This window comes from Elephantulus edwardii, unplaced genomic scaffold (assembly GCF_000299155.1).
Source record: "Elephantulus edwardii isolate Elephantulus edwardi_28Jun2011 unplaced genomic scaffold, EleEdw1.0 scaffold00467, whole genome shotgun sequence".
NCBI lineage: Eukaryota > Metazoa > Chordata > Mammalia > Macroscelidea > Macroscelididae > Elephantulus > Elephantulus edwardii.
In genome coordinates this window covers 418,187-430,535 of record NW_006400217.1, presented here as the reverse complement: position 1 = coordinate 430,535, position 12,349 = coordinate 418,187, and the positions used below count along the sequence as shown (strand labels likewise).

General features: G+C 41.3%; 1 protein-coding gene across 1 annotated transcript; it reads right to left on the bottom strand.

Annotated features, from left to right (window-relative positions):
- Positions 1 to 10,479: 10,479 nt before the first annotated feature.
- NXT1 (NTF2-like export factor 1) lies at positions 10,480 to 10,902 on the bottom strand. Its single transcript, XM_006902895.1, has one exon. It carries the CDS (start codon positions 10,900 to 10,902, stop codon positions 10,480 to 10,482), a length of 423 nt encoding a protein of 140 aa, XP_006902957.1.
- Positions 10,903 to 12,349: the final 1,447 nt, after the last annotated feature.

Sequence of the window (12,349 nt, the reverse complement as noted above, 5' to 3'; positions counted from 1 at the left end):
CCTGGAGAGGGTGAAGCCAGAATGCTCCTTGTAGTCAAGGATTCTGAAGTTTCATCTGACATACTTTGGGCATGTTGCAAGGAGGGACTGGTCCTTGGGGAGGGACATCATGTTTGGAAGAGTGGAGGGATGGTGCAGGAGAGGAAGACCCTCTATGACATGAATCGATTCTGTGAGTGGAGTGGTGGGAATGAGTGTGTTTGAGACGGTGAGGTTGGCACAGGATAGAACGGCATTTAGAGCTCTTGTACATAGGGTCACTATGAGTTGCAAGCTACTCAATGGCACCTAATAACAATGATTAATCCTCTCTTCCCCCTAAACATCCACATCTCTCTCCTTCTAGCCTCTCCCACTGGGCCTGGATCCTTATAGTCATTCTACAATAACAGTCTTATACAATATTTATCCTTTTGGGACTGAGTTAGTTCATTCAGCATAATGCTCTCCAGTCCCTCCCAAGTTAGGTAATAATTTACAAAGTTACTGCTCCTGTGTGCTGCATAGTATTCCATTTGTTTGAATGTACCACATTTCTCAATCCATTCATTTGTGGTTGGACATCTGGGCATTTCCATATTCTTGCGATGGTGAATAATGCAGCTATAAACACTGGTGTACAAATCTGTTTGTACCTCAGTTCTTATATTCTCAGGGTATATTCAAAGTAGTGGGGCATATGGAATTTCTATGTTCAGCTTTTTGAGGAAGCACCAAACTTCCTTCCAGAATGGTTGCACCATTTTACAATCCTACCAACAATATATAAGATTTCCTTCCTCACCACATCCTCTCCAACATCTATTACTTGCTGCCCTGTTAAACTTTGCCACTCTTACTGGAGTGAGATGGTACCTCATTGTGGTTTTGATTGGGATCAAGCTTAGAGGTCCTAGTCCAAGGTATAAAGAGACTGCCAAATACAACTAGAAATGCATAATCTAAAGAGAATTAAATTGATGCATGGGACCTTCTAAAGATTAAATCTCTGTGAACATCAAAAACTTTTTCCAACAAGGTGAAAAAAAAAACACCTACAGATTGGGAACAAACATTTGGTAATACCATCTCAGACAAGAGTCCTATCACAAAAGTTTATAGGATACTCCTGAGTCTCCACAAGAAAAAGACTGATAACCCAATTACAAAATTGGCAAAAGACATGGAAAAAATTTTCACAGAGGAAGATATTTGAATGGCAAACAGAAAAATGAAGAAATGCTCCAGATCCTTGAAACACTCTTAAAAGAACTTTTCGTTTTCCTGGTCTCTGTAAATTCCTTTTCCTCACTTCTCTCCTGGGTCCATGACCCCCACTTACAAGGAACTCTTCTCCAGAAGGAGTGGAGTGGACTTGGGGGAAGGGATTGAATAACAATGAAATAATTTTCTTTTACTTTTCAAAAGGAAAAGTCAATTGGGGGAGAGGGGTGGGCAGGGCGAATAGTGCAACAATGAATGAATGGAAATCCAAAGTCTCTGTAAACTTTCATTAAAATAAGGGTTTTTTTTCTTAAAAAAAACAACAACAACAACACATTTTTCTCTATTTTCACACCTACAAAATCTCCTTTTTCACCTTCCTTCTGGCCCTCACACTCTAACTATAAAAAACACTCTAAAAAGGAAAAAAAAACACTCTAAGCAGAAAAAAGAAATAAAGCTACTTCCTTAAGGTGGGAAAAAAAAATCCATGGAAAGACCTCTTCATGAAAAGTGGGCTCCTATTTTTATATTGGACCCATTTTCATATTGGCATTTGGCATGACAATATTTATAGTCCTTGTTCTAGTGTTTACTTGTTTCCTTCCCCTACACAAAAGTGGCTAAATAGTGGTTATATTGTTAGAATCCATTCCTTCTAGCTCTTCCCTACGTTGTTTCTTTCTCCATCTTACCACGGTCCACCTACCTTGGTCCAGCTTAGCTCACAACCCTTGTCCCAAAACCTACTACTCTGTCTTAACCCATTTACATTAATTTTGCCACAGGTCTGCTACTCTCTGTACACCAGGTAGACATACTTTCTAGACTTGACAACTAGTAGCTTCTACTATCTACTGCTCCTGCACTTGTCACAGGCACACAGGACAACCCAAGTGTTGGACCTACTCTACTCATCATGGCATAAGTCAATGGCAAATGAGTCAAAGACGAAGCTAGACAAAAAAAAAGGCAATAGCCCGAGCCCAAGTCTTATAAAGGCATTAATCTCTCAGGACTAAAACTTACACAGCCAGTTGACTCAGAAACCTCTATAAGACATTTTATAAATACCACTTTTCAAATTCTACGTTAACTAGCCCAGTCCTTGCTAAAGACTGTTGATGCTGTCTCTCTTTACAAGGGACATATGTAGCCACCCCTGTTCCACCTAACTGGACTTCAGAAAATAACACCTGGCTGGACCCCTAACAGAGTAACCCACAGGTCAGCTATCTCCCTACCTCAAATATTACCTGCCTACTTTTAATTAAAGGCACAAAAGCAGTAAGCAATGTTTCCTTGTCAAATAATGCCACCGCGTGCTCTACTTCAGGGGCATTCTTCATTTGTGGCAACTCAGCTTACTGTTGTTGCTTGCAGACCAAACTGCACTGGAGTCTGTAAATGTGCCTTCCCTCCCACACCCCCAGTATCTCTATACTCACAGAAGACCAAATTCAAAATGCCCTGTACCTCCCTCTCAGAAAAAAAACTATGCCATCATCACCCTATAACTCCTAAAAACAAGTCTTGCAACAGCCATAGAAAACAAACAAAATTTTTTCTCTTTTGAAAATTGGCTACCCTGGCTTCTCCCCTTCATTGGCCCTCTTACAGTAATTTTCTTAATTTTTGGTCCTTGCCTCATGCCATTTCTCTCTAGTTTTCTACAGGAATAGATGACAGATTGCCAACCACACAGTCTGTGAACTCCTAGTATTATCAATTGAGCACCAACCATTAACCTCCTTCGTCACACCTTCCAACTCCACTGCCTAAAACCAACAGCATTTCCTCTCCTTTAGATCACCCCCATTAAGCAGGAAGTAGTTACAGAAGAGAACCTCAAAGGCCAAAATCATAAAACATGGGTGCAACTTCAGGGCCACAGGAATGCTCTCCCTCCTTTCCCCAGAACAGCCACAGTAATGATCAGAGCAGCTGCTGCAACTCTATTTATCTCTTTTAAGAGCTATAAAACTATTTCACCTCCCCTTTCCAGGAATAACTATCCAGGACTTCCAACCTACTCTCTACTCTGGTACCAAGCAGCTGCAAACATCCTAACTCCCCAATTTCCTTTTAAGACAATACAAAACTCCACTCTAAGTAGGGGCTAGTTTCTGATGTAGAGCCAGCCTAGCAATTTCTCCTCAATAAACGGTCTTTCTTGGCCTGAAGTGGGTTCTGTCCTTCCTCAGCAACATTACATACATAGTTTGGATCCACCAGTTGCTCCACAGGAGAAAGGAGCAATCTCCTCCTTACGATTTTCAGCCCCTGAAAATGTATTGGAGGGTCCTCAATGGGTCAGTTCCCACTCAACATTACACAACAACATGGCTTATTACATGATTCCAGGTAACAGAAATGAATTCTAGTTTCAATTGTATTTCCTGAAGGATCATGATTGATTTTCATTACAGAGTTGATCTTCTTCCACTTTTCATTAGGGATGGAGCATATTTTAAGTGTTCAAATAAGCCACAAAGGAGAAATATAAAACTAAATCTAAACACAGATTCTGAAGTTTCATCACTCTTAGTATTATGAAATCTCATGTCACATAGGTTTTTTCCATGTTTTGCGTTCACATTTAAGATTATTTTTAAAATTCCATAAATCTGCACAAAGAAATAATGGATGTTATGCTGTTTACTCCTTCAAAAGTAATATATCTGTAAACACAAATGAAGCTATTTACAGAATTGTATGGAACTTTACCCACATTACCACCAGGTATATGTAGCATCTAAGATGTATTTCAGAACTATGTTTTGGTTCTGAGGGTTTTTTACCAGATTTTTTAAAAGAAGTGGCTTGCTTCCAGGGCAGCAAAACTATAAAGTGTATTTGGAAATGTTATGGCCCAGCTTTACTTTGGACTCCCCAGAGATGCCAGAGTGAGGCAGCATATCCACATGTACTGCAGAAGGGCAGAGGGCAGCAGAGATTCAGTGCCATGACAAGCACTGAAGGAAGTTAGTTACTAGCAATGGGACAATAAATCTGGAAAGAACCAGTAACAGTTGTTATGTGCCATCGAGTTGCCTGCAACTCAACATGAGCCAGTATCACAGTCTCTTGACACACTTACACCTCATTACCCCAGTTACTGTGTCAATCCATCTCATCCAGAGTCTTCCTCTCCTGGGCTATCCTTCCCCTCTTCCAAGCATGATGTCTTTCTCCAAAGACTGGTCAATCCAGTCTTGGCTATATGCCAAAAGCAGGTGTGACAGAGCCTTAAAATTCTTGCCTCCAAGGAACAGCTTGATTTCACCCTCTCCAGGACAGATCTTTCAGTTATCTTGGCAGGCCATGGTATGCTGAATACTCTTCTCCAGCACCACAACTCAAGGGCATCAACAGCCCAAAATGTGGTAAATGATGAGAAAAGTATTTAAAGGAAGCCGAGCACACAAGAGTTGGGGTGCCTGCTAGGCTCAGGTGACACATTTGCTCTCCCACCCAGTCAAGGACACTGGAAGCCACAGGATCTAAGTGCTTCCTGACTAAGCACTATCAGAGGTGAAGACCAATTAGTGACTGATCAATATGTAGAATGAATTTATTTTACATGATATCATACCCAGCAATCCAAGTCGTTACACTGCAATTTATGTGAAAAATAAAAAACTGTAACTATCTCTCATCATGGAAATTAATTTTTTGGTAGAGACATAGTGAAATGTAGTGACCTGGTTTAACCAGACGTGAAACTCAGAAATTATGTAGTTCTGGTTTAGAAAGTTGTATGTATAATATATGTGAGAGAAGACTGAAGGGCGCACTGATTGCTGAGATCGTACCCTTTCACAATCTGTGGCAAGATTACAAAAGCAGGATGCATTTACCACAGATCCATGTTCTTGGCCATTTGCAATTCATACAGCACTGATCAGGCCCCTCTAATCAATCAAAGGCTGAAAAGGTTGATTGACAGTCTACTAATTCCTTTTTTTTATGTTATCATATTTGTATGTGTATGTGTGTGTGATCTGACTGGTACAGGAGGAGACTGTCCCTCCTTTTCCAGCAGAGCATCTAGTGGATTAGAATTGTGTACCTCTGGGATTGCAGTGCAGCTTCTTGCCACTAGGCCACCAGAGCTAGGTCAGTTTACCAATTCTTAAAGGCCAAATGTGCATCTGTAAAAAGAATGTGAGCAAGGTTCCAGTGAGGTAGTGAACTAGTCAGGCAATTTGAACACCTTCAAATTTGAGGTAAATTTTTAAGAGCAAGGTTGGGCATGAAGGATAGTGAGGGAACAAGCGATCAACACCATAAGCTGGCCAGGATAGGTCTTGGATTCCATTAAAAATAGAAAAAATAAAAAGTACAACTAGCTTTAGGGTATGAACCATGGAGAAGGTTCGACCTCATCTTCCCATTGCTCATGGACAACTGCCCAGAGAACTTCTATCTAAACAAGTAAGTCCCAGGAATGATCCTCCTCCTTTCCACAGCAAGCAGGCCAATGCTATCATCTTGAGACTGGCAAGGAGACACACACAAAATAAATGTACTGGGACTGGGAATGTGTGTTTGTCTATTCCCATAGAAAGAGCAACTCTCTTATGCAAAAACTGATGTCATCAGTGCCTGACTGATGAAAGTGAGCAGACAGGCTGAGGCAGGGGAACACAGAGAGGAGTGCCATATACACTTCCAAGAATAGCCTCCTGACTTCCTACCCTGCAGCTGACACTAGGCCATGACCTTAAGCTGCATTCACTTGTGGACCCCTTTAAAGGTGCAGTAACACAAGAACACAGTAAACAGCAAGAAACTTAGAAAGCAGCACCAAGAGCTGCTGACCCTAAGAGAACCAAAGACTCAGAAATTCACAGCAGAGCCTCAGAGACACTGCTCCATCAAGGCAAGCAGGAAAAGGAAACAACTCAACAGCTGTACCTGTAGGATGACATTCTCACTGCAGGCCTCATGTTCTGCCAGGCTAGAGCACCCACACATTCCATTATAGCAATGGCCAGCATGTACTGTGTTAGACCACTACCACTATTAACCCCCACCTTCTAAATGACACTGTACAAACTGCACAATGAACAGATTAACTACATGGACACACCATAAGCTGCCTGTCCCCACACACTCCAAGAAAGGTTAAAAGATTAAAACAATGTCATCATCACAGTGTCCCAGAAGCAGCAGACAGCTCAAAAAACAGGTCATCACAAAAAAAGAAAAAGGAAAAAAAAATATCAGAACGTAGAGTTAATGAATATCGTAAAGGCATGAAGGCTGATATAAAATTCCAAGACATTCAGATCAAGGATATTCAAGAAATTACAAAAATAGCTGGAGTCACAAGCATAAAGACAAAATTAATTTAAAAGACAAAATAGATACAACCAAGGAGACAATAGAAACCACAGAAAACCATGAAAATATAATCCAAAATAATAAGACCTATATTACAAATGCCATCAACATGTCAGGGGGACAAAAAAAAATAGAACAAAAGAAAAGGAACATAGAAACAGAAGGTAAGTACTTAACACTAACTAGAGAGAGGGGAAAAGCAGAAACAAGGAAAGGAAATGAAGCAAGCATTAAGAATTACATGAGATATAATTAAAATAACATAATGATTGGAATTCCAGAACAGTAAGAGTAAAAATTAAGTAATACAATTGCAACAGAGGTATGAAAAAACCCTCTCCGGTGAGCAAGAAAAATGAGAATAATATCCATTCAAAAAGTCCAGTGAACTCAAACAGGATAGACTGGGGCGGGGCGGGGTGAACACCTAAGCATGTCATAGTCAAATTTTCCTGAATCAAAGACAATGACAGAAAAGAAGTCAGAAAAAAAAAAAACCTAACCTATAAAAGAGGAATGGAGAGCCAGTAAGATTTAGCTCTAAATTCTCAGTAGAAACCATGCAAGCAAGAAAATGGGAAGACACAAAAGGCTAAAAGAAAGCAACTGACGACTGAGAATGCTGTACTCAGCAAAACTGTCCAAATATACCAAATATTTGATCATTCTCAAAGGAGAAACTAAAAGAATTTATGAAAGCAACACTAATGTTACAAGACTAAAGGAAGTCTTTCTCACAGAGGCAGCACAAAAAAGTGGATTAACAGTAATACACACAAAAGAGTGTAACATAAATGCAACAATAAAGCCTTGCTTATCAAAAATAATTTGTTTGGGCCATTCTGCCATCTTTGTGTAAAATGACTTGGTTTTTGACTCAAAAAGATATTGTCCTGCTGATGTATTTTTATTCGGTGCTTGTATATTATTTTTGTTTGGTTTTTATCCAAAAGGCATGTAGTTCCAATCTACCAGCTGGACAATCTCCTCCCATGCAACTTACTGCCTCTGAAAACCCACTGGAGGGTCAGCTATGAGTTGGCTCTGACTCAAAGGTACACAACAAAACACCCAAGTGTGCAGGATGAGTGTGGTACTGTTTGCTAGTTTGGCACATTAGGGGCTCAGATCTTCTAGTGGGCAAGGCAGATGAAGAGTATGTACACAGACTTCTGTTTACAGTAGATGAGAACAGGTTGGTCTGGTGTTGACCACTGTCTATAGGAGTAGACAGTGGTACAGGAGTGGGTGGTTGCCTTCATCTCCAAGTGGGTCTGCAGGTGTGGTATAGCTGGGTTGTGTGGGTATAGTTGCTATCCCCAGTGGGTAGTACAAAAACAAGAGAAACAGAGGGAGGACAAAGCCAGCAAAAAAAGAAAATACTAAAGAAAGAGGTAAACGGACCAACAAAACTATTTTAATAAACAGGATGGGCAGGATACTCAGATGGATTTTGTGTCAGCCTGAAGAAGGAACCAGAAGCAATTTCTGCAGGCAAGAGGGCAGGGCATTTGGCTGTGGACATAGATCTTGATTAGAAGTTATATTGGAACAGTGTTCCTTATCCCCTTGTAAGACGTTCCTATAGGCCCAGATGGTGATCAGGTATATGGTGCTTAAATGGTTGCTAGCAGGAGAGCACTGCGTGTTCTACTGGTCCTAGGAGAAGAGACTGAGTGCCTCCAAGAGCAATGGTGGCAGGCACCTGGTGTCTGAGTCACCTCATGCAGACTAAGGGCTGGGACGGAGGGTGGGCTAAGGGAGTGTCACATACTTGCATGCATGGATTGGAATGTGTAAGGGTATACCTATGGTTAATGGGTATGGGAACATCAAGGGAAGTCACTCCTGGTTACCAGCCACAGGAGTGCTTGTGTAGTCCAGTTATCAGGTTCTTGAGTTAAGAGGCCTAGTGGTCCATTTCTTTGTCTTTTCAAGTTCAAAATTTCAGGATTATCATTCAACTAGTCTCTCATGTCTTTGTTGTAGAGGTCTGCTTGACTTTGACTAGTTCACCTTATCAAAGTCCTCCAACTTTTGATGCTGCAGTGTGTGGATTCACCTTACAAAAAGTATCAGATGGTCTGTTTAGTCTTTTGGGTCGCTAAATTAGCTGGTGAGCTGTCCAAGAAACTGACCTTTAAGTAGACGGGCTTGATTACCAAGTAAATTGTCTGGTGACTGAGAAAAACTCTAAAACACCCTAGGCTTTCTAACCTGAGAGCCTGGAGGGAGCATGTCCTTTGACATGGTGGCCCTGAACTAATGAACCTCTCAAGTAAACCTGCAATGGAAGCAACAGCTGTGATGGTGCCAGAAACTAAGTGATACGAGCCAGTGTCAGAAGAGGTGGCTATGAAACGATTCAGACAGATAATGGCAGCAAGGTATAAAGGCTGGACCACAACAACTTAGAAGCTAGTTGAGGAGCACCCACAGCAAAGCCCAGTGACTTTACTTGTCACTGTTGACAGTGAACACTGGTTTTGAGGAAGGGTAAGTGGGTTGGGACACCTCCCTAAACCTAAGTCTATGCATATTTGTTTATGTCCTGTTAGTTATTGCAGATGTATTATTTCCGAGAGTTCTGTGACCAATCCAAAGACTTCTCAAATGCAGTAGTGTTGTGGGAGAACAGCAGGTGTCAGAATTGAAGTTGGAGAACTGGCTATTTCACCTGCACCTCACAGGAGACAAATGTGTGTTAGCAGTGATTTCAGATGCCCTCCCTGCGTACCTCAAAGCTTCTGTTAAAAGCAATCTATAATACAAATCCCTATGGACTAGGCAACCAGTGCTTAATATAAAAGCTTGATGTCTTTAATATTCCACTAGTTCTCTTCATTTCAATCTTAGCTAATATTCTAAGGTGGGACTCAGCCATGTTAGGTGATTGTATCGCCTTGGAAGAAAGGTCCTTAACAAAAACTCTTAACAAATGATTTTACCCTGATTCTCCCACAACACTATTGTGTTTGATAAGCCACTGCAGTAGTCACAGAACTTGTGGAAATAATACATCTACAGTAACTAACAGGATATAAACAAACATACATGGATTTAGGTTCAGGGAGGTGTCCAAACCTAGGGCCTCAGTATCTTAAGTGAACTCACCCTTTCCCAAAACCAGTGTTCATGATCATCAATGACAAGTGATGTAACTGGGCTCTGCTATGGATGCTCCTCAACTAGCTTCTGAGCTGTCATCAGGTCCAGCCTTTATACCTTGCTGTCACTACCTGGATTGTCTCATCACCACCTCTTCTGACTCTGGCTCATCTCACTTCGTTTCTGGAACCATCACAGCTGTTGCATCCACTGCAGGTTTCCCTGAACATGTTAAGTTACAATGGGTTGGACTGGCAGCAACTGTGGTTTTGGGGTATTTTTTTCCTTTTCAGTGTAACATGGTAAGGCTAGAATGTTTTTTAAAACTTTGAATGCCCAATCTTATCATCAGATATTTGGGTGCAGATGATCTAAGGTGTGGTCTAAGCACAGGCATTTTCAAAGTGCTTCCAAAGATTTCTAATGCTCTGAGAGGGCTGTGACCCACCACACCTGTGATGGGTAGATCATCAGCCTTGAACACCATCTCTCTGCCGGTATTTTTGATTCCTGTCTTTAATCCTCAAAACCTAGTAAAAAACACCATGCAACGGAAAAGTTGTGGTTTATTTTTGAGAATTCCAAGAAGCAGAATTTCTACAAGGTAAATTTAAAAAATGAGAAAAGTTTGAGATTCCTAAAAGGCAACTATGAAAACTAAGTCTATACTGAGAAATGGGGCTTCTTGACCAGGAGTCAAATGTGGTAAAGTCCCACGTTGGCATACTGGTCTACAGTGTCTGTGATACAAAAGGGAATGCACAAGTGCTCCAACATTTGCATCCCTCAGTCTGAGGTGAAGAAGGGCTTACTGCCCAACTAGCTGGCCCAGTCCTGGAACCGGAAGCAGTCACTTGCAATCTTCCACACTGTGTTGCTGGGGGAGGCTTGAGCTGTCAGAATAAAGTTCTGATTGAAATCCCGCTGTTTGTTGCCTTCAAACTTCACAGTTCCACAGATAACAACAAGGACTGTTGTTTGACTTGGTGTGGCTTCATCATGAACAGGCTGGCAGTCCACTACGTTGATCTGAAATTCACTGGAAGGCAACATTTCAAAAAATTCACTCAAGGATTCTTGTCCTGAAACAGCATTTCCATTCCACACAAGGGTGGCTGTGGCCATGTATAGCCTGGACAGCAAACGCCTCCGCTTGTCCATAGTGGTATAGTAGACATTGACAAATTCCTCCGCGGCTCGGCATGCCTGATCCACATAGGTCTTGAAATCCACCGAGGCCATTGCTGGTTCCCCTGGAAGAAGTCTCTGCCAGGATGTCTCCTCTGACTCAGGAAGCTGGAAACCAGGAGCTGTAGAAGAGAACCCATGTGAATGCTAAGATTTGTTCTTTCCTGACAATGGAATTTCACCCTCCACCCTGCTTGATCAATTAACTGTAAACCAAAGAACCATAAAAGTGAAAAGTAATGCAAAAACATGGATGTAGGCTAAAAATCTAGCATTGCCTTATTTTGCTAAGCCTCAGTTTGTTAATTTGTAAATGAGCCTATCACCACTACAGCATAACTGTAAAGTTGAAGTGAGTCGCTTGTGACTCAGCAACCCTATGTTATGTACAGCAGCTCTGATACCTGCTCTATCTTGAGCCAACTTTACTATCTCCAACACACCTATCCCCTTTACTCCAGTCAGAGTCAATCTATCTCATGAGGGTTTTCCTCTCCTGCACTGTGCCTCCACCCTCCCAAGCATAATGTCCCTCTCCAAGGACTGGTCCCTCCTTGCAACATGTTCAAAATATGTCAGACAAAGTCTCAGAATCCTTGCCTGCAAGGAGCAGCTTGGTTTCACCCTTTCCAGGACGAACTTGTTTGTTCTCTTAGAAGTCCATGGTATATTCAATATTCTTCTCCAGTACTACAGCTCAAAGGCATCAATTCTTCCTCTATCATCCCTAGTCACTGTCCAGCTTTCTGATAAATAGCATAAAGACCAGGGCCTGGAACAGGCAAACCTTAGTCTTCAGACTGACATCATTGCTCTTCAGTACTCTGGAGAGGTTTCTGACAGCAGACTTCCCAATGCAATGCAACTTTTGATTTCCTGGCTTCTGGTACCAAAAGTGTTGATTTGGGAGCCAAACAAACGTAAGCTGTTAATAATCTCAATCTTCACCATTTATCAGAATTAAATAGTCTATGTTAAGCACTTAATAAAATTATTGTTAAGTGCCACTGAGGTGGCAGAGCAACCCTATGAACAACATAGGTGTCTAAGAAAATGACAGCTGTTACCTGATATTCTAAAAATTTCATGTTATTTTCAGAGGGCATTTTCTTCCCAAAGTAGGAATAAATCTGAATGCCTCTAGAGAAATTATCTATATTGGTTGGAAAGTGGAACCATGTGGAAGAGAGCAAGAGCTCTGGCCCAATCACGTACTGCCAATTAGATACTTATCACATGGTCAGAGTCTAGAAGGAAGAGAATGTAGGTTTCTTAAAAGGGTAAGGTAATAAATACCACAAAGATAGGACAAGATCAGGATGGTAGCCATAATCCTTGTGGTAAACTGTAAACAACAGATCATAAGGCTGTTTGGGAATAAGAAAACAGGTTATGTAATTCAGGTGACAGAGAATACCAGAAGAATGTCTATCTGTGTTTCATTGATTATGCAAAGGCATTTGACTGTGTGGATCATAACAAACTGTGGCTGACTCTGAGA

What these genes read in the sequence shown, in the direction of transcription:
- NXT1 (XM_006902895.1), bottom strand. Translation starts at nt 10,902, where the DNA reads ATGGCCTCGGTGGATTTCAAGACCTATGTGGATCAGGCATGCCGAGCC.